The sequence below is a fragment of the Ursus americanus genome, chromosome 26 (genome assembly GCF_024610735.1).
Source record: "Ursus americanus isolate L20-20 chromosome 26, mUrsAme1.1.p, whole genome shotgun sequence".
In the NCBI taxonomy this organism is placed as follows: domain Eukaryota; kingdom Metazoa; phylum Chordata; class Mammalia; order Carnivora; family Ursidae; genus Ursus; species Ursus americanus.
Genome location: NC_142152.1, coordinates 34,881,016 through 34,900,929, shown reverse-complemented (window position 1 = coordinate 34,900,929; position 19,914 = coordinate 34,881,016). Strand labels below are relative to the sequence as shown.

Sequence of the window (19,914 nt, the reverse complement as noted above, 5' to 3'; positions counted from 1 at the left end):
GAAACCAGAAAGCCCAGAGCAGATTTATTTTTCCTTAAATTTTGTACAGAATATATTACAGTCAGGAGTTCTCAGCTTTCACCTAAAGGCCAGAAGTTATTGCAGTTGTGCCCAATGGCTCTGATAATGGAAAGGAAACTTCTAGAAAGCTGCCTGTGTCCAGAGAGAAAAGATCACCATTTAAAGTCGTGGGGTGGGGGGGGGGCTCTGCCCTGCAGAGGGCTGCACTGGGGTCGGAGTCAAGAGCAGGAGGAAAGGAGCGAGGGGGCGACAGGGTGGCCTGGGCTTGGGCAGGCTGGGAGCAGCCTCTCTGCCAGAAGCAGCGCCCGGGCCGTCTGGCCAGGACCTGCAAAGGGGACAACAGAGCCAGGACCACTGGCTGCCTCGGGGCCCTGGCTGGGGGGCCCAGCCGGTGTGTCAGCCCCGCTGCAGCGCCTGCAGCTGGTGGGCCACCTTCTCCAGCTCCGCCTCGATGGCCAACAGGCTCTCCAGCTCCTGGTCCTAGGAGAGAACATCAAGGGTCATGCAGGGACGGGGCGGGCGGTGTGGAAGGTGCAGTCTGCCAGACTGGTTGTGCCGCTAGCTACTGTGTGGCCTCCGGCAGGTGGCTTTGCCTCTCTCAGCCTTAGGGCCTTCATTCATAGGGGGACAGAGATGCTGCCCTACTGGGATTACCGAGGGTTACTGCACAGAAGAAATGGAGGGGGGAACAGGGGCCCTGACCCCATACCACCCCTGGTGGCCTCTGATCCAGACCCACCTCTTCCTGGATGGCTCTGGGCAGACACGTGGAAAATGAAGCCCCATAGCCCTCCAGTGCTCCTCCCAGGCCTCTCACCCCAAGGCTAGACTGTGACAGTGGCCCCAAGGGCGAGGCCAGGCTTCCCTGCCTGAGGGGCCATGGGCCTTTGGCACAGACGAGGGGGTGAGAGCTGCCCTGCCTCTAGCTGCTGAGGGCTGGGCCTGGATCCTGGGTCCCAGTCCTGCAGGGCCCCCAGCCCTTGCTGCCAGGGTGGTTCAGGGCAGAGGACCCTTCTGGGAGCCTGCTCTGTGCTCCAGCCTCGGAAAGCTTCCAGGACCCCCGAGGCAGGACTGATGGCTGCAAGCCCATGGCCTGGGACTCGGAGCAGGAGACAGGGAAGGCCATGCCCCCACACCTGGTCTTGACCTGGGGAGGGTGGTCTTCGCGGGGTCCCTGCTGGATGCCAGGCTGTGGAGGACACCCATTGGGGACAGTGGTTGTCATGGAAATAGGGACCCTAGAGCCTTCTGTCTGGGAGTAGCCCCGGGGGCATGAACTCTGTGATGCTGGAGCATTTGTAAGAAGACCCTCGGGCTGGGCGGGGGAGGCCCCTGCCCTGTCCTGTCCAATGGCTCTGGGGTCTCCGTTTCTCCGCCCTGCAGTCCAGGGCTCCCTCTGCCTGTGGAGAAGGGAAGCCGGCAGCACCTCACGGCCCCTTGCTCTCTCCAGCTTCTGCGGTTGGGGAAGAGGGTGATCAAACGTGCCCAGGCTTATCCTGGTCCGGAGCTGGGAGTGGAGGGCAGTCTCCTGGGGATACTGACAGATGACCTAGCTCCAGCTGCCAAGGAGTCTTCTTCCTCTCAGGCTGCCAAAAACCTGGTCCCAGCGCAGAGAGAGGGTTGGGACCCGAGGAAGGCGCCACATCCTTCTCTGGGTGGGCAGAGAGCACGGGGCTATGGAGAGGTCCCAGCCCCTGTGGGACCCTCATTCCTAGCTGGGCACTGAGGCCTGAACCACGGACCCCTCAGGGCTCCTCCAGCTCCAAGGTGGTGTTGCCAGCCTGCCAGGGACCCCACCTTGCACCTCCTCAGTTCTGGGGGCTATGTCCCAGCACCCCATTGAGCCAACCAAGCATCCCTGGACATGGCCAGTTTTTGAAAGGTCATGTGTCTTCTGACATCATAAGGTAAGCAGAAAGGACTCCTTATCCCCATTTCTCAAATGGGGGAATCAAAGAGGCTCAGAGAAGGGCAGTAACCCACCCAGGGTCACACAGCTAGGAAGAGGCAGAACCCAGGTTTTCGGGCGCATCCGTGCCTCCCTCACCCACTCACCACCAGGCGCTGAGGTCCTGCTGGCCCTGGCCCTGCCCCAGGGGAGGGAGGCAGTGTCTAAACCTGGAAGGAGGGTGTGCCTGGGCTGCCTGGAGGCCAGGAGAGGAAGCTGGGGGATCAACCTGACTGTAGGGGCTTCCCAGGATGCAGCCTGTTCTTTCACGGCCCCTCCTCCCAGGCCCTCCTGGCTCTCCCTCCTCACCCTCAGACCACACCCTGCCAGGTCCTTTCCTTTCCAAGCTCCCTCTGTCCACAGCTCCACTCTTGCTCTACTCCCAAACCCGCGAGGTCCTGTCACCCCTGGGACAGAGACTCAGTGCCCCAGGGATGGGCTTCCCCACCTCTCCTGCTCCCATGACTTGATCTGAACATTTCCCTCTCCCGCCTGCCTGCGAGCCAGGCTTCACCTGCCCCCTGCTGACCCACCCTTCCCCCCCGCCCCGCCCCTGCCCCAGCTCTGCCCCAGCTGTGCCCTACTCCCGAGAGCCCCCTGTCTGTGTGCCTCTCCGGTCTCAGACCCACGGGGACTGACTGTGTCCCCTCAGTGGGGGCAGGGGCTGCACGTGTAGCGGGGGCGCCCATTCTGGAGGCCTGGCCTGGGGCTGGCGCCCGCCCCATACCAACCTCTGGTCTGCGGTTGGCGCTGCCCTCCTCCTCCTTCTTCTCCTCCGGGTAGCTGCGCACCTGGAGGGGCAGGCCCGCCTCCACGCTGTCCTCCCGGGAGGACGGCCTCCAGCCTCGACGCAGTTGGAGCCCAGGGCCCCTGAAGTCATAGGCCCGGGCCCGGAAGGAGAGCTTCATGGAGCGGTCAGGGTCATCGTCCTCGTCCTCCCCCTCCAGCCGCTTCTTGGCTGTCAGCTCCTTGGCCAGCCGGTCCATCCTGCTCCATCGCTTGGCCTCCTCCCACTCCTTGGAGAGCTGCTCCTCCTCCTGTTCCTGCTCCAGCTCCCTGTTCTTCCCGCCCCGGGAGAGGCCTCGAGGGGCCTCGGCCGGCTCCTCCTCCTCCTCCTGCCGGGACTGCTCCCGCTCCCCCTTCCCCTCAGGGGGCTGAGCCTCCTCAGCCCCAGTCTTCCTGGCTCCATCCACAGCCAGAGCCTTGGACCAACCTGGAGCAGCTGGTGGACAAAGAGCAGGGGAATGAAAGAGGGACCACGACTCTCCCTGGTCCCTGCCACTCCCTGGGGCCTCTCTGTGGCCATTGCCGTGACCACAGACCACACTCAGGGTCCATGATTCCACTTGGAGGAAAAAGCCATCTTGATAGCGTGCTTTGTAAGACCCTCTCAAAGCTCAGAGGGTGCTTGGCCAGAGCCTGCCTCTTCTGTGGGCCCTCCCCACAGAGAAGCCCCTGATCCAGGTGGCTATCCAGCTGAGGAGGGAGGAAAGCCGTCGCGAGGAGCCAGGGGCTCTCCTAAACCCTGGGTCTAGCTGACACTGTCCCCAGACCAGCCTGTTTTCACCTGTCATGCTGTCGCTCTGCTCCCGAAGCCCACCCACCCACTCCCCCACATTGCAAAGCCCCTCTCATCTCCTGGGTCGGAGGGGAGGGGCTATGAGGAATAGTGGGAGATGCAGGGTTTTGGAGTCAGACAGACTTGGGTTGGAATCTCAGCTTTTACTACAAATTAGCTATGTGACCTTGGACAAATTATTCAACCTCTCTGAGCCTCAGTTTTCCATCTGGAGATAATACCTACCTTTCAGGGTTGTTGTGAAGGTGGAACGCAGTTGTGGACACGGTCCTCCTTCCCACCCTCCCCCTCTCCCTGACACACTTGTTAAGGTCTCAGACATCATACATACTCTCGCCCCTCCGGATCTCCTTGTAGCCAAGGCTTGGGTGGGGGTTAAATGCCTCGGTGGGGCTTTCTTCTCCAGGGACAGCCTTCTCTCCAACCTCTGCGTCCTCCTCCTCTTCCTCCTCCTCGTCTCGCTTTGCCTGCTGCCCTTGCTCTGCACCCAGACCCTTCTGTCTGTCCACTAGGCCCTGGGAGAGGCTCTCGCTGTCCTCCTCGGCCTGTGGGCCTGGGTGTTTCTGGTTGGGAAGGTTGTCTGGGGGGTCGGTGTTGGCAGCCTCCTGCCCTCCCAGGGCCTGGCTGTCCTCCTCGACTTTGGACCCTTGGCCGGGCTCTGGGGAGGCCTGGGGCCTGGCTGCATCTGTGTCTCCGCCATTCTCTGTCTCTTTAGAATCCCCTCTTTCCTCCGCAGCCTCCTTGGAGGACGCCTGTTCCGTCGCCTCTGCAGAGACAACAGTCAGGCCCTGAGAACCAGGCCGCACACGGGGTCTCCTGAGAGCCTGATTTCAGAACTCAGTCGTCATATCTTTTGGCTTCCGTCAAGTCTGCCGAAGACACTCATGGCAGGATTGGCTTAACCTGCTCTGTGTCTGGGTCTGACCTGAGTACGAAAGGTGTACGTTTCTTTCTGGAATTCTACTTCTTAAAGCAGGAAGTGAGTAGAAAACAAAACAAAACAAAAGAAACCTTGAAAACGACCCCGGAATTGAAAATTAGGACATCAGCTGAATTGCTGTGTGAGCCTGGGCAAGGACCTTAACCTCTCTGTGTAAGAGGCACCATTACTGTAACTTCATTCTCTCCTCCACGTGAGGCTTGAGTGTCCTGTGGAAACCCTCAATTCCTACTTGTACGGTGTCATTAAAAGGCATTTTCTGGTGGCTGCCCGGAAGATAGCCTTTTCACCAGTAAAAATCCCTCCCAGCACTAGAATGATTGCTGTTGAACCCGGTGCTACCAAGTACATTCCACCATTGGTCCAGGACCCCAGGTGAGTGTTCCCATCCCGTCTACAGAAACTCTCCCTGACCCTCAGCCAGGTCAGGTGACCTGTCCATGTTCACAGCCGGTAAGCAGCAGGGCCTTGAACGCATGCCTCCAAATGCCAAGTACAGGGTGCTCTTTGCACTGACACACGGCTGCCTCCCCATTAAAGCTTCCAGGTGCCCCAGATGGAAGCCCACTGAGATCGCTGGTCCCAGAAACTGGCCTATCCACCCACCTTCCACATGCAGATAGCAGGCCCTGAGGGGGCAGTTGTGGCTGTTTCCGGGCAGGGGGATGAACACTGGACCTTGACCTAAGCCATGGTCTCTTTGACCTTTAGATGCTCTCTGGCTTCATGAAAGATGATCCAGATTCATTCAGTTATTGAGACCTATTCTTCTGGGATCCTCCTGCCACAGGACTCTGCTGTGGCATCACCAAATCCCAGGACAGGTGCCGGGGGCGGGGGGGGGGGGTGGTTCTGCTGCAGAGGCCTCTGGGAAAATCCAGCATTGAACCTGCCCTCCTGCCGGGCCCGAGACTTCCTGCCCTGAGCGTGAGCCCCTGTGGTGGGCAGGCGGGACAAGCCTAGGGCTCTGTAGTGAAATAGACCCGGGTTCACATCTCCAGTTAACGCTGTTTACCTTGGATGAGGTACTTACACCTCTCTGGGCCTCAGTTTCCCCATTTGTACAGGGAAGATTGCCATGATAGCTAGGAACCTTACAGTGCTTTCAGGAGGGGCTCCTTGACCCCTAGGAATCTTTGATCTTGTAACTACCGTTCTTATCCCCTCTCTCCCCAGCCTCTGGCTAGACTGGCCGGCACTGACCTTTCAGCTCGGCCTGGTCATTCTGCTTCTCAAGGGCCTCTGAGAGTCCATCCTCAAAACTGCTGTGTTTCTTCTGATGTGCCCTCTCCTTGGCACCTGGTATGAGAAAAGGAGGGGAAAAAAAAGAAGAAAGAAAAGGAGAAAAAAATCCCATTTGGCCAAGCCCGCCCCGGCGTATTTGTGAGAGTGAAGGCTTCCATTTCCTTATCGTAAACTGGGCATGTCATGTTCCCAGCCGGCCTAATGAGACGCCGAAGGAGGCAAGAGCTCGGGGTGGGGGTGAGTGCTGGCTCGCCCTGCCCCCTCCCAGCCGGGGCCCATCAGGCAGCCACAGCACCTCTCCACCCTCACGTTCACCCGGGAAATGCGAGCAAGCCTTGCCCACTGCCTCAGACAGCGATGAAGACTCAGGAGGAGCAGAGGGTCCCAAGGGTGGGAGCAGAGAGTGGGGGCCCCTCAGCACCTACTGGTAGCTAGGGGGACCCTGCAGCGGGAGATGACAGTGACTGCTCGTCCCCTCATGGGGGAATCTTGAACCGGGCAAGCCCTGCTCCCCCAGACCCCGTAGGTTCAGGTCCTTGGAAGAAGGCCAAGCAGGTGCCTGAGCTCTAGCTCCGCGCTGCCCCCTGCTGCTGTGATCCACACATTCCTCTCCCCGCCTTGGCCCCAGGCTGCTGCTACGTCCTCTGACTGTCCCCATCCGTGCCTGGTTCCAGATGATGGCCTCTCAGCCAGGCCAACTCTGCAGGCGCTGCTGCGGTTTCCCCCACGCTGGGAATTTCTGGGGTGGCCAGAGGCACCTGCCGCGGCGGCTGCAGCCCAGGGAGTCTGCCCAGATTTCGGGCACACCTCGGTTCACACCTCCTGGTCATTCCTCGCTATGTGATCTTGGGTAACTGGAGCTCTCCAAGCAGCGGGTGCTCACCTACAGGACAGGGCTGCTGCCTGGGAAGCGCTAAGACAGAGCTATGCAGAAGTCACTCTGAGAGTGCAGAAGAGGGAGTGGATGGATGGCTGGGTGGATGGACGGACAGGCAGACACAAAGCTATTGCTCTTATTGACTACACACGCATCTGTGTGTCTGCAGACATTTCAGGACACGTCCTCCTAGAACAGTCTCTGTTGATGCTGTATTTAATTATTTAAATGTAATACGTTAGTCATTCAATATTTAATTTTTAAATTAACATATTGCAATAAAATATTTAATGTTAAGCTAAAAAAAAAAACCCCACCAGGGTCAACAAAGATGAGGTGAATGAGACAGGCGGTAATAGCCACGGCTCCAGCCAGCACCCGCTCTGTGTCAGGCATTCACCTCGCACTCCCAGCAGCCACAGGGGACGGGCATTTGCCTTCCCTTCTCACATGTGGCCTGGTCTGTCCCAAGGGCCTCAGAGTGGGGGCTTCCCAGAGCTGGAGTAGCTTTCATGCCTCCCACCCCACCCCACGCGAGACCGAAGCCCTGCCCTGAAGATGGGCCCTCACTTCCTTTGGAAGCAGATGTGAGAGTCCCAACGGAGGGCCCATGCCCAGGGAGAAGCCCGGGGCCAGTGGCCTGCCCCCAGATAAGCAGCCACTTCCCACAGGGCATCAGCGTGGGGCAGATGCAGGGCCAGAACCCATCTTTTCCAACTTGCCAGGGAATCTGTCTCTGTGCCTCCCATGAACCCAGGAAGGAATCGGGGGCGGGGGGGCAGGCATCTGTGGGATGACATCAGCCTAACTCTCCAGCCCGGCCTCCTGTCCAAGCTCTGCTTGAATATCCTCAGTGACAAGGAGCTCACTACCGCACAAAGTCATTCCATCCCTGAGAGTATCAGTGGATTTTCTTAATCTCTTAGAGAAAGACCTACTTTGTAGTCTAAAACATGCTGAAAGTCTGGTCTGTTTTGGGGGCAAGTAAGACCTTGCTTCCCCCATCTACTCCTTGAGCAGAAGCTCACATGGGGAAAGGGGCCCTTCCTCTCTCTTGGAGACCAGTTTGCTCTTCAGTTAACAGAAGAAAGGCATCCTCTCTGCAACCTACTCTTAAAAGTGCCCCCACTGAAATGACTGATCCCCAGAGCTGGCGGGGTATTAGGCGAGCTGCATCTGGTCTTGGCATGTCCTTAACTTACTGTGTGACCTTGGACAAGTCACTCAGTCTCCCTGGGCCTTCATCTCTTTAACCGCATCAATGACAAATTGGACCAGGTAGCAGGGAGGAGCCCACCTTTCTATAATTGCGAGGAAATAATCGAATGGGAGAAAACTAGGACCTTGCTCAAACTTCCACCCTGGTTTTCTCTCACTTACTGGAATTTACCCAGATTCCTATGCAGGGGACTGGAAAATACCTTGGAGAGCAAGGTCTTGGAGCTCTTTCAGCAAATTCTGATGTCGCAGGATTGAGAGGATCCGCTCATCTGCAATGAAGGAGAGTCGTTATGGGTGGTTTCCAGAGAAGAGCTGAGAAAGATCACCATCAGTATTTTCAGCTGAGCACAAGGAATTTATTTTGGAAACTCAAAACCTGGGTAGCGGCCTCAAGATCAGGTCTTGAGATACCACGTTGGAGATGGCCTCCTTCCCAGGGAGCCAGCGCTTCCTACTGCCTCAGAAAGGTCAGCCACCCCCGCCGGCCCGGCCCACAGACCTCGCCCGAGAGATGGCAGGCCCTCAGGTGAGGTAGGCATGTCTCCGCCCCACGTTTTCCCATCTCCGCGTCTGCTCGAGGGTCTACTCCACCTGGACTACCGTCTCTTGATTTTTCTATCTATTGATTTCCAACTTCTCTCTGAAAGTCCAACCCCAGTGCTAATGGTGGATCCCTCCAACAGCTGGGCAGAACTTGACTGCTTGGTTGGAAAGACTTTGTCCTTGCCCCTGTGCCCACCTACAACACTCCTTTATTCATCACAAACCCATAGATTGTCTGCCAGGAGCCGGTGACTGTTCTTGGCTCTGGGGATATGGCAACGCAACATCTCTGTCCACAGGGTGGACACAGTGGCTTGCCGTTCCAGGCCTGCTTTCCTTCTGCCCAGAATTCTAGTCAATGGTGTTCCTATCCGTTGCATCTGCTAGTCTGTAAGCTCCAGGAGCACAGGGGCTGTGACCGCCTCATTTCTCTAGACCACTCTGACACTAGCACAGGTCTGGCCAGGACAGGCACTTGATCGGTGACTATTGAATTAAATCATTGGATTCTGCCCAAAGCCACACACCCATACCCTCACCTCCCAGCCCCACAGGCAGTAGGCCCTCTCCCCACCCCCAGCCTTGCCCATATGTACCTCCTCGGAGTGTCTCGAAACACTCCTGGCTGACAGGCATGGGGCTGGGCTTGGAGAGCGTGTCGGAGATGACCTCAACGATGCACTTCATCACCTAGGAAGAGAGTGGGGGCAGTTTGGGGCTGGTTTGTGTATGGGGCTCAGCTCTCGGGGCTCCAGAGCAAATTTCTAATGAGCATATTGGGGCATTTGCTTTTGTCATTGGAGTCCATGGATGCCTGTCTCAGGGGCACAGCTCTGCATTTTTAGCCAGACAATAAGAGCAATAATAGAAACCCCTGATACCGTGTTTACCACGTGTCAGGCGCTCTAATCATCTGGCCAGCAGCTGCCCCTCTAAGATGGGACATGGTGGGGGTGAGTACCTGGTACCAAGTGCTCCTGGCATGAAGGTATGTCTTGCAGAAGTACTTTAGTCTTGCAGATGCCCCAAAAGTCAACTATTTCCAGGAAGCATTTCTGGACCGCTCAGAGAACAAAGACCTTCCCTGGCTCCACCCTGCCTGGCAACAGAACTTGGATCACTGTCTCCTAAAATCCATGGTGTTATCACATGCAGGGAGTGACAGCCTCACGGTCTGGCTCTATGTTCCCCCATGGGATGAATCCTGTGGCTAGACGTGGGCACACATCAGCTATATCTGGGTGCCCATCCCAGGCCAACAGCAGCCAAATCTCTGAAAGTTTTATCCAGTGCCCAGCAAGGTGCTGTGGATAACCAGGCAGCTGATCAATGGATATTTGAAGGTAGTGCCAACTGCAGTGCAGTATCCTAGCTGAGTGATGTTGGACACATGACTTGACCTCTCTGAGCCTCAGTTTTCTCATTTGTACAATGAGAGTGAGAAGACTTTCCCAACTCCCCTCCCAGGGTGATCAGAAACAGACGGGAAAGCACTCTACAAAGCATGAAGTGCCACACACACCAAGGGAGGGAGTCACAACTTTCAACCTGCTTTAGCTGCCTGGAGCAGGGCAGGAAAGCAGGAGATGTCAGAAACGCATCAGGCAATGCTGGTGGGGAGTGAGGGGGTGGCAGGCAGGGCCTATGGGATGCCAAAGCACCCCATCTAAAAATTCAGGATATCAAACTGGCAAACAGTCTATACAGTAGTCACGGCATTGCAGGATGGAATATTTAGGTCTTCACCAGCTGTTATGGTGCTCCTGACCCCAAGCTGCTGGGTAGAGTATGGGGACCGAAGTGTCTCCCATAAAGGATCTGGTAAGAAGGACCCTGTAGCCTATACCCTGCATCCCCCTGCAACCGTGGACCTTATGCTGGGAATGTCAAGTAATCACCAGTCCATGAGGACAGATTTTGGGAGAGAGGAATTGGGTGTGGGTCCCAAGAATAATAAGGAGCTCAGAAGGGAAGCTCTAGGTGCCCATTAACTGAGAACCTGCTATTTGCCAGGTTCCTTACGTCTATGATTCCTACTCTCACAACTTCCTTCAAGGGAAATACTATAGATGGGAAAAGGGAAAGCTCAGAGAAGTTAATGAATTTTACCAAGACCACATAGTATAAGAGCAGTAGAGGCTTATATACAGGCCTGTCTGCAAATAAAACACAGAAAATATAATTGAGCAAACAGAGGTTGGAATTGCTTTGATGTTTTGAGTTGAACCATAGCCTCTCCAGAACGGAAGAAAACAGCACCTGAGAAGGTGAGGGTAGAAATTTCTCTGGGTTGCAAGTAGGGGTATCTGCGAGCACCAGAGACTGGAAAAACAGCCCCAGCCCAGACATGAATGAATTCCAAATATACACCCAACAGAGTGTCTCGCTGGCTGCAGAGCCCCCTACGAGTATCTCCTAAGGCCCTTTTCTGGGTGACATCCACTATCAGCCCCAAATGGCCAGGACCCTGTGTGCAGAAGCCATGATCAAGAGTGTTTTCGTTGTGGTCCTTTGGGAGAGCCAGGGCTTGAGCGCCTATGGGGTGGGGGTGGGGGGTTGCTAGCAGAGCCTTGGAAGGAGGGGAAGATCAAAGAGGGAGACCAGAGCCAGAGAAGTGAAGACCGTCCTTGCAGGTCTGTGGACAGCGACAACCCACAACCACGGAGAAGTGCCCCCCAGCAGCTCAGGTTGAGCCTTTCAGATTCGGAGTGTTCAAGGCTATAGGCCCGGCACCCGGGCCCAGTAGCTAAGCCACAGACCCCATCGGCAGCATACCTAGCTCAGAGGAAGCTGGGGAAGTCCCCGCAGCAGGATGGCAGGGAAATCTAGCAATCTTTGATATCTTCTTTTGCAAGCTGTCCCCAGGCTCAGCAGCCGCAGTGCTGGCTCTTGGCTTTAGGCCAGACTCACTCCTGCAGCTGCCTGAAACCTGACTGTGAGGTGTCCACCAGAGTCTCCTACCCACCATCCCGGGACATCCCCGTACCCCTTCTTACCTCAGTGTCCCCTTTATTCATAGGGCTGTTCACAGGAAGGGCAATGACTGGAAAGAAAAAGAGAGAGATGGGGTGACTCTTCTTCTCCGAGGGGAGAGCCCAGTCCTTCCTGACTGGGTTTAGAGGGGGCCCATTCACCCCAGTGCTCCCCCTCAAAATTGCCCCCACCCAATGAGATGCTGGGATTGATTTTGTTTCCCTTCCCTGGCTGCTGCCCCCACGGGGATGGTCCCCAGAGGCTGCACTGAGCTCTCTAACGCTCCTTTGGGAGAGCTCCTGCTCTGGGGCGGGGGAGAGGTGAAGTCTAGTGCTATGAAAACAAGGCCAGCGGCTGAGTGGGATGGGTGGAGAAGGAAGCAGGGAAAGGAAGAGAGACCCCAGAGGTGTGGGGAAAGAGACGAGGAGAAGGAGGATTGTGAGAGAGAATACGGAGAGATAGAAGCCAAGGGCAGAAGGATGGGGAGAGCAGGAGGATGGAAGAGAAAGAGAAAGAGTGGGAACCAGCAAGGGTTCTCCCATCTCCCCCAATGACCTTGGCCAGCCATGGCACGGAGCCAGAACTGGCCCAGATGCAGTCGAGACGTCGAGCCCAGATGTGGGGTGGGGGGCGCCTGGGAGTCCTCCCCCACGGAGTCCGGTGTTCGGGTTTGGGGCCGAGGCCACTCTGCGGGGTCAGCAGGGAGGCAGAGGCGCTGTCCGCGGTGCTGAAAACTTGCAGCGCCGGAGGGGAGGGACGAGGGGCGCGCGGCTCTGCGCGGTGTCTGGACTTCAGGGCAGGCAGGGGCGCCGACGACCCTCTCCCACGAGACCCCGCGCTCGCTCACCTTGCCCGGCGCAGAACAGAAGCGCCAGAACAGCGGCGGAGCGCATGGCGAACCCGAGGCGCGGATCCGCTGGCGGCGGTCTGGGGCCGGGAACTGCAGGCACCCTGGCGAGGGTTGGGTGGACGGGCGACCTGGGAGCGGGTTGTAGCGGCGCTGGCGCGGACTGTGGGCGGAGGGCTCAGCTTCCCCGTCTGCGTCCGTCTGTCGGTCCACCCACCAGCCTCTCTTCACTGGGCTCTGGTACTGCAGGAATTTATATACCCCCGACCCCGGAAATGACGTCATCGGGACCGCCCCTGCCCCCCTTTTCCTACCCCCCTGGGGGGTCGGGCCGCAGCTCGCTCCGCCCTCAGTCTCACGCCTCTCGCTTTTGGTCTCCGCCGCTCACAGCTCTTGGGTCTGGCTGCAAGGCGGTTGTTTGGCTTCCAGGAGGTGGCAAGAGGCCTCGGCTGACCCTCCGCCCCTCGAAGGTTCCACAGACTTGCTGTGTCCGTGGGCAAATCACTCCCAGTCTCTGGGCCGCCTGTTCCTCCAACGTACACTGAGGTCCCTACCAGCTCTAAAGCGCCACTTCATGCTCCTGAGGTTCCTTTTGCGGGGACGCCTCTCCCCTGATAGAATCTGGAGGCTTGCTCACCACTCGGGGCTCCCTCAAATATCTCGAGAGTCCTAGAGACGCCCCCCGACCCCCTGTTTGAGGAAGGCCTCTCTCTCTCTCTGACAACCCAGTTTTGTGCCTTCACAATTTGTAATAGTGTATGTATGTATTTATTTGAAAATGTTTGGTCACCATTGCTTTCAAAGCGCCGAGTGCGGCAGCTGGCACAGAGTAAACGTATTTAATAGATAACTGTTGAACATACTGATGGAAAAGTCGAGCCAGGGATGAATGAGTGAATTCCAGGCTCTGGCCGATTTGGACAGCTCTCATGGGGGGTGGGGCGTGAGGCAGGAATGGGGGACAGCTCTTGATATCAAACCAAAATAGGAGTTGTAACTTGGACTCATTAGCCCTAGTTCAGCCCCTTAGGATCACCTTCTTGCTGCTGGCAATCCACTGTGTCTCCCGTCTCTTTGAGTGTTCTCAACATCTGGGTGTTTTGTGTGTCAGGTTGGTTTCTTGGTTTGTGTCCCTCTGCCCTGGCTGCATTGTTGCTCCCAACCTGGATGATACACTGGAAGCCCTTTGCCACCTGATCCCAGTGTCATAGCAAGCCCGGTATCTGGGCTAGGGTTTGGCATCAGTTGGTATTGCCCAGAACCTCCTTCTTCCTGTGACGCTCTCCCCACATCTGCCGCTGCTATTCCCTACTTCCTGCCCCACCCTGTGCCCACTCCTGCCCCTAAAGGAAGACCTGGTGGGAGCTCAGAGGACGCTGAAATGATTCTTTTCATGTATTTATTCTTAGGTTCAGCCACTGTTTGTTTAGCACCTACTATGTGCTTAGAACACCCTAGAACAGCACTCAGCTAATCTAGGTGCTGAGGATACAGCAGTGAACAAACAGACAAAGATCTCATTCTTATGGAGTTTACATTCTAAAGGGTGAAGACAGACAATGAATAAGTAAAGAGGTGAAATATTCAGTTGTCAGGTGGGAACAAGTGTTATAGACAAAAATGAAGGAAGGAAGGGGGATGGGTGTGTGGGGGAGGGGCCGGGCTATGTTTTAAATGGGGTGAGTCTTAGAAGTCTTGACCAAAGAGGTGATGTTTCAGCAAAGATCTGAAGGTGAGGAGGAGGGAGGTGGCACGTGTGTGGGGGCAGGGGGCTCCAGGTAGAGGGAATGGCTAGTGCAAATGTCCGGTAGAAGGAATGTGCCTGGCATGTTCAAGAAATAACAAGGACATAGGGTGAAAAGGACCTGGAAAATATAGCCGAAGAGTAACACACAGTCCATCTCAAAAACTTGGAAAATGCACAGAAATGCAGGAAAACGCCATACTGACACCACCCAGACATAAGCATCAGTGATTTTAAAGTATATACAGTATTCTATAGTCTTTGTTGAGGCGGCTCCCTTTGTAAAGGGCAGTTCCCAGCGAAAGAGCTCAGCTGAGCGCGAACAGATTACATGCACCAGGTCCTTCTGATGTGGGGTCACCCTGAATGGGCTGCAGATTCCTCTCCAGAGCCCTATCATGCGGACTTACCGTGTCCTGAGTAGAGCGGCCCACCACAATTTATCGTGTGCCACAATTTGTTTGACTAATATACGGATAGGTTTCCTGGTTTGTTTGTTTCTGTTTTTGCTGTGTGAAAGAACAGTCTTATATACACACCCCTGTGGCATTTACAATGATTTCATGTAACAGTAGGTGAATTCCTCAAAGAAAATGGATATTTTTAAGTCTCTTGCTATGCACTGCCCAACTGCCATGAAGAAAGTGGAACTGCTTCCCAAGCTGAGTGGATTTCTCTCAAGGGAAATTTCAGAGCCCCTGGCACCCTTGCAAAGACCCAAGTTCTCCAGGAGCCTGATCCTGTTTACCCCATGAAACTGAGCATAGCCAACCAGCAAAAATGTCCCAAACTAGGTTTCTAAAATGACAATGCCAGTAACTAGTACTTGCACTTTGCTTTATAGTTCTTCCAAATGTTCATCATTGAGCCCTTACGGCACGCCTAGGCCTAAGGTAAAACAGAAGGTTTTTTTGTTTTTGTTTTTAAGATTTTATTTATTTAGTTGAGAGAGAGCGAGCAAGAGCACAAGTGGGGGAAGAAGCAGAGGGAGAGGGAGAAGCAGACTCCCTGCTGAGCAGGGAGCCCAACATGGGCCTCGATCCCAGGGTCCTGGGATCTTGACCTGAGCTGAAGGCAGACGCTTAACTGGCTGAGCCTCCCAGGTGCCCTGAACGGAAGTTTTGATTCTACTTTGTAGATTTGGAAAATGAAACCCCGGATGTTAGAGTGAGCCTCCAAGGTGCCACATGGCAAGTGAATGGTAAAGGTGGGCCTAGAGCTTGTTTTGCCCAAATGCCCATGATTCCCCTTGTCTCATGATTTCTCACATACTGTTAGCTCTCCCTGGAATGCCTCTCAAGTACCATCCCACTCTCTCCTCTATGGCCTGCCAAACTTCCTTACCTTTTAGGACCTGAGGTGATGGCTCCCTCCTCTCTGCCTCCACATCAACACTTATCACAGAAGGCTGACATTTTTATCTTTAGAGCCTTCTGTCTCATTACCCTTTGAGCTCTGTGGTGTCTGGTCTGCCTCCTGCTCACCTTTGACGTCAGTTCCTGGCATAGTGCCGGGCACGTGGTAGGCACAATGAAGAATTAGAGAAGGAAAAAACCTCCCGTCCCTTGATCTCATCTTTGGCCTTTGGGCTGGATTAGTTAGGTTAGGATACGCTGTTGGAAAAAAAGACCCTAAAATACAGTGGGGTAAAACGGGATCTCGTTTCGCTCACATACACCAGCCCCGAAGTAAACAGTGCTGTGGCTCTGCTATTCTCGATACGAGACTTCCGTCTTTGATACCAAGCTACTTCAGTTCCTGATATCTCTCCACCATGGCAAAGGGGGCAAAGGGTAGATGGAGGCCAAGCAGCTTCTTTGTAAGGATAACGATACAGAACCTGCCTGATCACTTCTCACAACCCCGTTGGCTAGACCTTAGGCACACAGACACACCTTGTTGAAAGGGAGGCTGGGGAGCCATTGGGAGTGGTTCTGAAAGAACCACTTCTAAAAGAAGAGGGAATACTGGAGGACAATTAATATTCTGTAGTACACAACCCAGGGGGATGATGACAAAACTGAACCCTTGTAGACGTCTTGCTAAGAACCAGGCACTGTCCTGAGAGTTTTACATTAACAGTCCTACGAGGTAGGTGCCATTATTATACTTGCTTACAGATCAAATTCTGTAAAAGAAGTAAGCCCAAATGTCCTAAGGCATTCACTATGTAATGAATTAATGTCTTTTGCACCTGGAATAGTACTAATTATGCATCATCCTAGGGAGAATTGAGGAAAGAGTTGTTAAAATAATTTCTGTGTTTTGTGGTTCTGATGAGGAACTTCATTCAGTGCTGTTGATGGGTACCTTTGAAGGAATCATGAACACTGGGTTTGTTTTTTGTCTTTGTTTGGGTTCCCCCAAAAGCAGACCCTAAGACAAGGATTTGGTATACAGAGTTCATTGGGAAATGATCCCAAAGCACAATGAGGGAGCAGGGAAGTGAGACAAGGGGAGGAGAAAAGCAAACGAAGGGTGTGTGGATGAGCCAGACACCCCTAAGGGTGGTGGAGACTCAGTCTTGCTGGGACTTGTTTAGAAACTGTGCAGTCTCAGAATTGTTCCACTGGGGTGAGAAAGCTGAATTCCTTTCCCTTGTGGAGGGTCTCTCCTGGAGGCATTGATCTCCCAGCGCTTCTGGTCTGTTCTGTGAAAGGGACAAGCAAACTCCCACCACCAGAGAACACCTGCAGGCAGAGAACACTTGTAGCCTTTGGTGTGCATGGGAACTGTCTACAGATAACCTCCAAGGTGGCCCGAGGGGACACTGACATCTGCTACAAGGCTTTACACGTGTTATTTCATTTCATCTTTACAATGAACTTGTGGCAAAGTTTTCAGTATGCTTGTTCCTCATACGTAGAAGCCAGAGCTCAGAGCAGTGGAGTGACTCTCTCAAGGTCACACAGCTAGGAAATGGCAGAGCCTGAGGGCCAGACACCTGTCTCTTATCATTCTCTGCTCCCCTTTCTAGGCCCTGAGCCTTCTACTAGCCTGTTTTAACAGATCCCTATCAGCACCCCCCACCAAATATATATATTACCTTCAGGCTTTCTTGGGACTTCTCATTGTTTGAGAAAGACAATAGATGTTTTTGCAACTTTAAGGGGATGAAGCTTGGAGAAAGGCTATTTTTATTGCTGTAAGTGTATACATACAATCTCCATCAGAGTCATGTCCTTGCTTTGTATATTCAGTTTTGGACAATTTCCCTAGCCCCCATTTCTAATCAGGTCACTGCCCCTGAGCACCTCTTATCTTGACATTCTGAGCTGCCTCTGGTTATAACAAATATCTCTCATCTGGTTCTCATGGTCAGGTCCTTTTTCCCCCAGGTAAATGCTCTGTGAATCACTCCTACAGAAATGCAAAGGCCTGGGACAGAAAGACAAGACGTGGTTAACTCTTCATTAATTATGCGGGAAGAGGGAATCAGGAGAATAGGATATGCTCCGAAGCTGAGCTTAGCAGCCCATCTTAAGATCATGTTAGAGCTCCAAGGGACCGGTAGTTCTCAAGGTACTCACTGCTCACTGGTTCTCCTTGACAGTCTCCCAGATCTGCTGCCAGATTTTGATTCATGCATACAATGTGTTTTGGTTATAGCTAAGTATATACAGGCATACCTTGGAGATATTGTGGGTTCAGGTTCAGACCACCGCAATAAAGTGAGTCAACACAGTTTTTGGTTTTCCAGTGCATATAAAAGTTACGTTTGCCCTGTCCTGTAGTCTATTAGGTGTTCAATTGCACTCTGTTATTTACATGGGGCTTTTTATGTATTTAACTTAATTAAAAAGGACTTCATTGCTAAAAAGTGCTGAGCATCATCTGAGCTTTTGGCAAGTAATGGAGGGTCTTGCCTCGATGTCGATGCCTGTGACTGATTAGGGTGGTAGTTGCTGAAGGTTGGGGTGGCTGGGGGGATTTTTAAAATAAGAGTGAAGTTCGTCTCATTGATTGACTCTTCCTTTCACGAATAATTTCTCTGTAGCATGCGATGCTGTTTGATAGCATTTTACCCACAGTAGAACTTCTTTCAAAATTGGATTCAATCCTCTCAAATCCTGCCGCTGCTTTATCGACTAAATTTATGTCATATTCTAAATGCTTTGTTGCATTTCAACAGTCTTCACGGCCTTTTCACCAGGAGTACATTCCACTGCAAAAAAATAACTTTCTTCGGTGCCTGGCTGGCTCAGTTGGCAGAACATGCAACTCTTGATCTCGGGGTTGTGAGTTTGAGCTCCATGATGGGTGTAGTGATTGCTAAAACATAAAAAATAAACTTTAAAAAAAATTACTTTTCGGGGCTCCTGGGTGGCACAGCGGTTAAGCGCCTGCCTTCGGCTCAGGGCGTGGTCCCGGCGTTATGGGATCGAGCCCCACATCAGGCTCCTCCGCTATGAGGCTGCTTCTTCCTCTCCCACTCCCCCTGCTTGTGTTCCCTCTCTCGCTGTCTCTCTCTCTGTCAAATAAATAAATAAAATCTTAAAAAAAAAACTTTAAAAAAATTACTTTCTTTGCTCATCCATAAGAATCAACTCCTCATCCGTTACAGTTTGATCATGAGATTGAAGCAAGTCAGGCTCCACTTTTAATTCTAATTCTCTTGCCATTTCTGCTACATCTGCAGTTTCTTCCTCCGCGGAGGTCTTGAACCTCTCAAAATCATCCATGAGGGTTGGAATCCACTTCTTCCAAACTCCTGTGAATGTTCATATTTTGACCTCTCCTGGTGAATCATGAATGTTCTTAATGGCATCTCAAAAGGTATATTGATATACCTTTCTGGAAGGTTTTCAACTTACTTTGCCCAGATTCATCAGAGGAATCCCTATCTATGACAGCTCTAGCCTTGTGTCAAGTCTTTCTTTTCTTTTCTTTCTTTTCTTTTTTTTATCATCTTGTTTATTTGAGAGAGAGAACATGCTTGTGCACGTGCATGCAAAAGAGGTCACAAGCAATGGGGAGGGGCAGAGGGACAAGCAGACTCCCTGCTGAGTAGGATGCCCAATGCAGGACTCGATCCCAGGACCCTGGGATCATGACCTGAGCTGAAGGCAGATGCTTAACCAACCAGCCACCCAGGCGCCCATGTCATGTATTTCTTAAGTAATAAGACTTGAAAGTCAAAATTACTCCCTGATCCATGGGCTACAGAATGGATGTTATGTTAGCAGGCATGAAAACAACATTCATCTCATTGCACACCTCCATCAGAGCTGTGGGTGACCAGGTGCGTTGTCAATGAGCAGTAAAAAAAACCCCAAACACCTTTTTTTTTTTTTTCTGAGCAGTAAGTCTCAACAATAGGCTCAAAATATTCAGTAAAACCATGTTGTAAACAGATGTGCTGTCTGCTAGGCTTTGCTGTTCCATTTATCAAGCATAGGCAGAGCAGATTTAGCATGATTCTTAAGGGTCCTAGGATTTTTGGAATGGTAAGTGAGCATTGACTTCAACTTTACGTCAGCCATTGCATTAGTCCCTAACAAGAGTCAGCCTGTCTTTTGAAGCTTTGAAGCCAGCCATTGACTTCTCTTATCTAGCTGTGAAAGTCCTAGATGGCATCTTCTTCCAATAAAGGCTATTTCATCTACACTGAAAATCTGTTGTTTAGTGTAGTCACATTATATTATATTATATTAATCATATTATATTATATTATATTATATTATATTATATTATTATTATAGCTCGATCTTCTGGAGAACTTGCTGCAGCTTCTGCATCAGCTCTTGCTGCTTCACCTTGCACTTGTATGTTATGGAGATGGCTTCTTTCCTTAAACCTCATGAACCAACCTCTGCTAGCTTCAGACTTTTCTTCTGCAGCTTCCTCACCTCTCTGAACCTTCATAGAATTGAAGGGAGTTAGGGCCTTGCTCTGGATGAGGCTTTGGCTTAAGGGGATGTTGTGGCTGGTTTGATCTTCTGTTCAGACCACTCAAACTTTCCCCATATCAGCAAT

The 19,914-nt window shown here is 52.9% G+C and overlaps 1 protein-coding gene across 2 annotated transcripts; it reads right to left on the bottom strand.

Annotated features, from left to right (window-relative positions):
• CHGA (chromogranin A) lies at positions 1 to 12,429 on the bottom strand. Of its 2 annotated transcripts, XM_045807580.2 has the most exons (8): positions 12,195 to 12,427; positions 11,371 to 11,417; positions 8,971 to 9,064; positions 8,032 to 8,100; positions 5,692 to 5,787; positions 3,880 to 4,314; positions 2,701 to 3,191; positions 1 to 501 (listed from the first exon to the last, which is right to left on the bottom strand). In XM_045807580.2, the coding sequence occupies exons 1-8, from the start codon at positions 12,238 to 12,240 to the stop codon at positions 418 to 420; spliced, it is 1,362 nt and encodes a 453-aa protein (XP_045663536.2). In that variant the 5' UTR covers positions 12,241 to 12,427; the 3' UTR covers positions 1 to 417. The 2 variants fall into 2 exon arrangements, with proteins under 2 accessions (XP_045663536.2, XP_087712322.1); XM_087856196.1 differs by lacking the exon at positions 3,880 to 4,314 and having other exon boundaries at positions 12,195 to 12,429.
• Between the last annotated feature and the right edge of the window lie 7,485 nt (positions 12,430 to 19,914).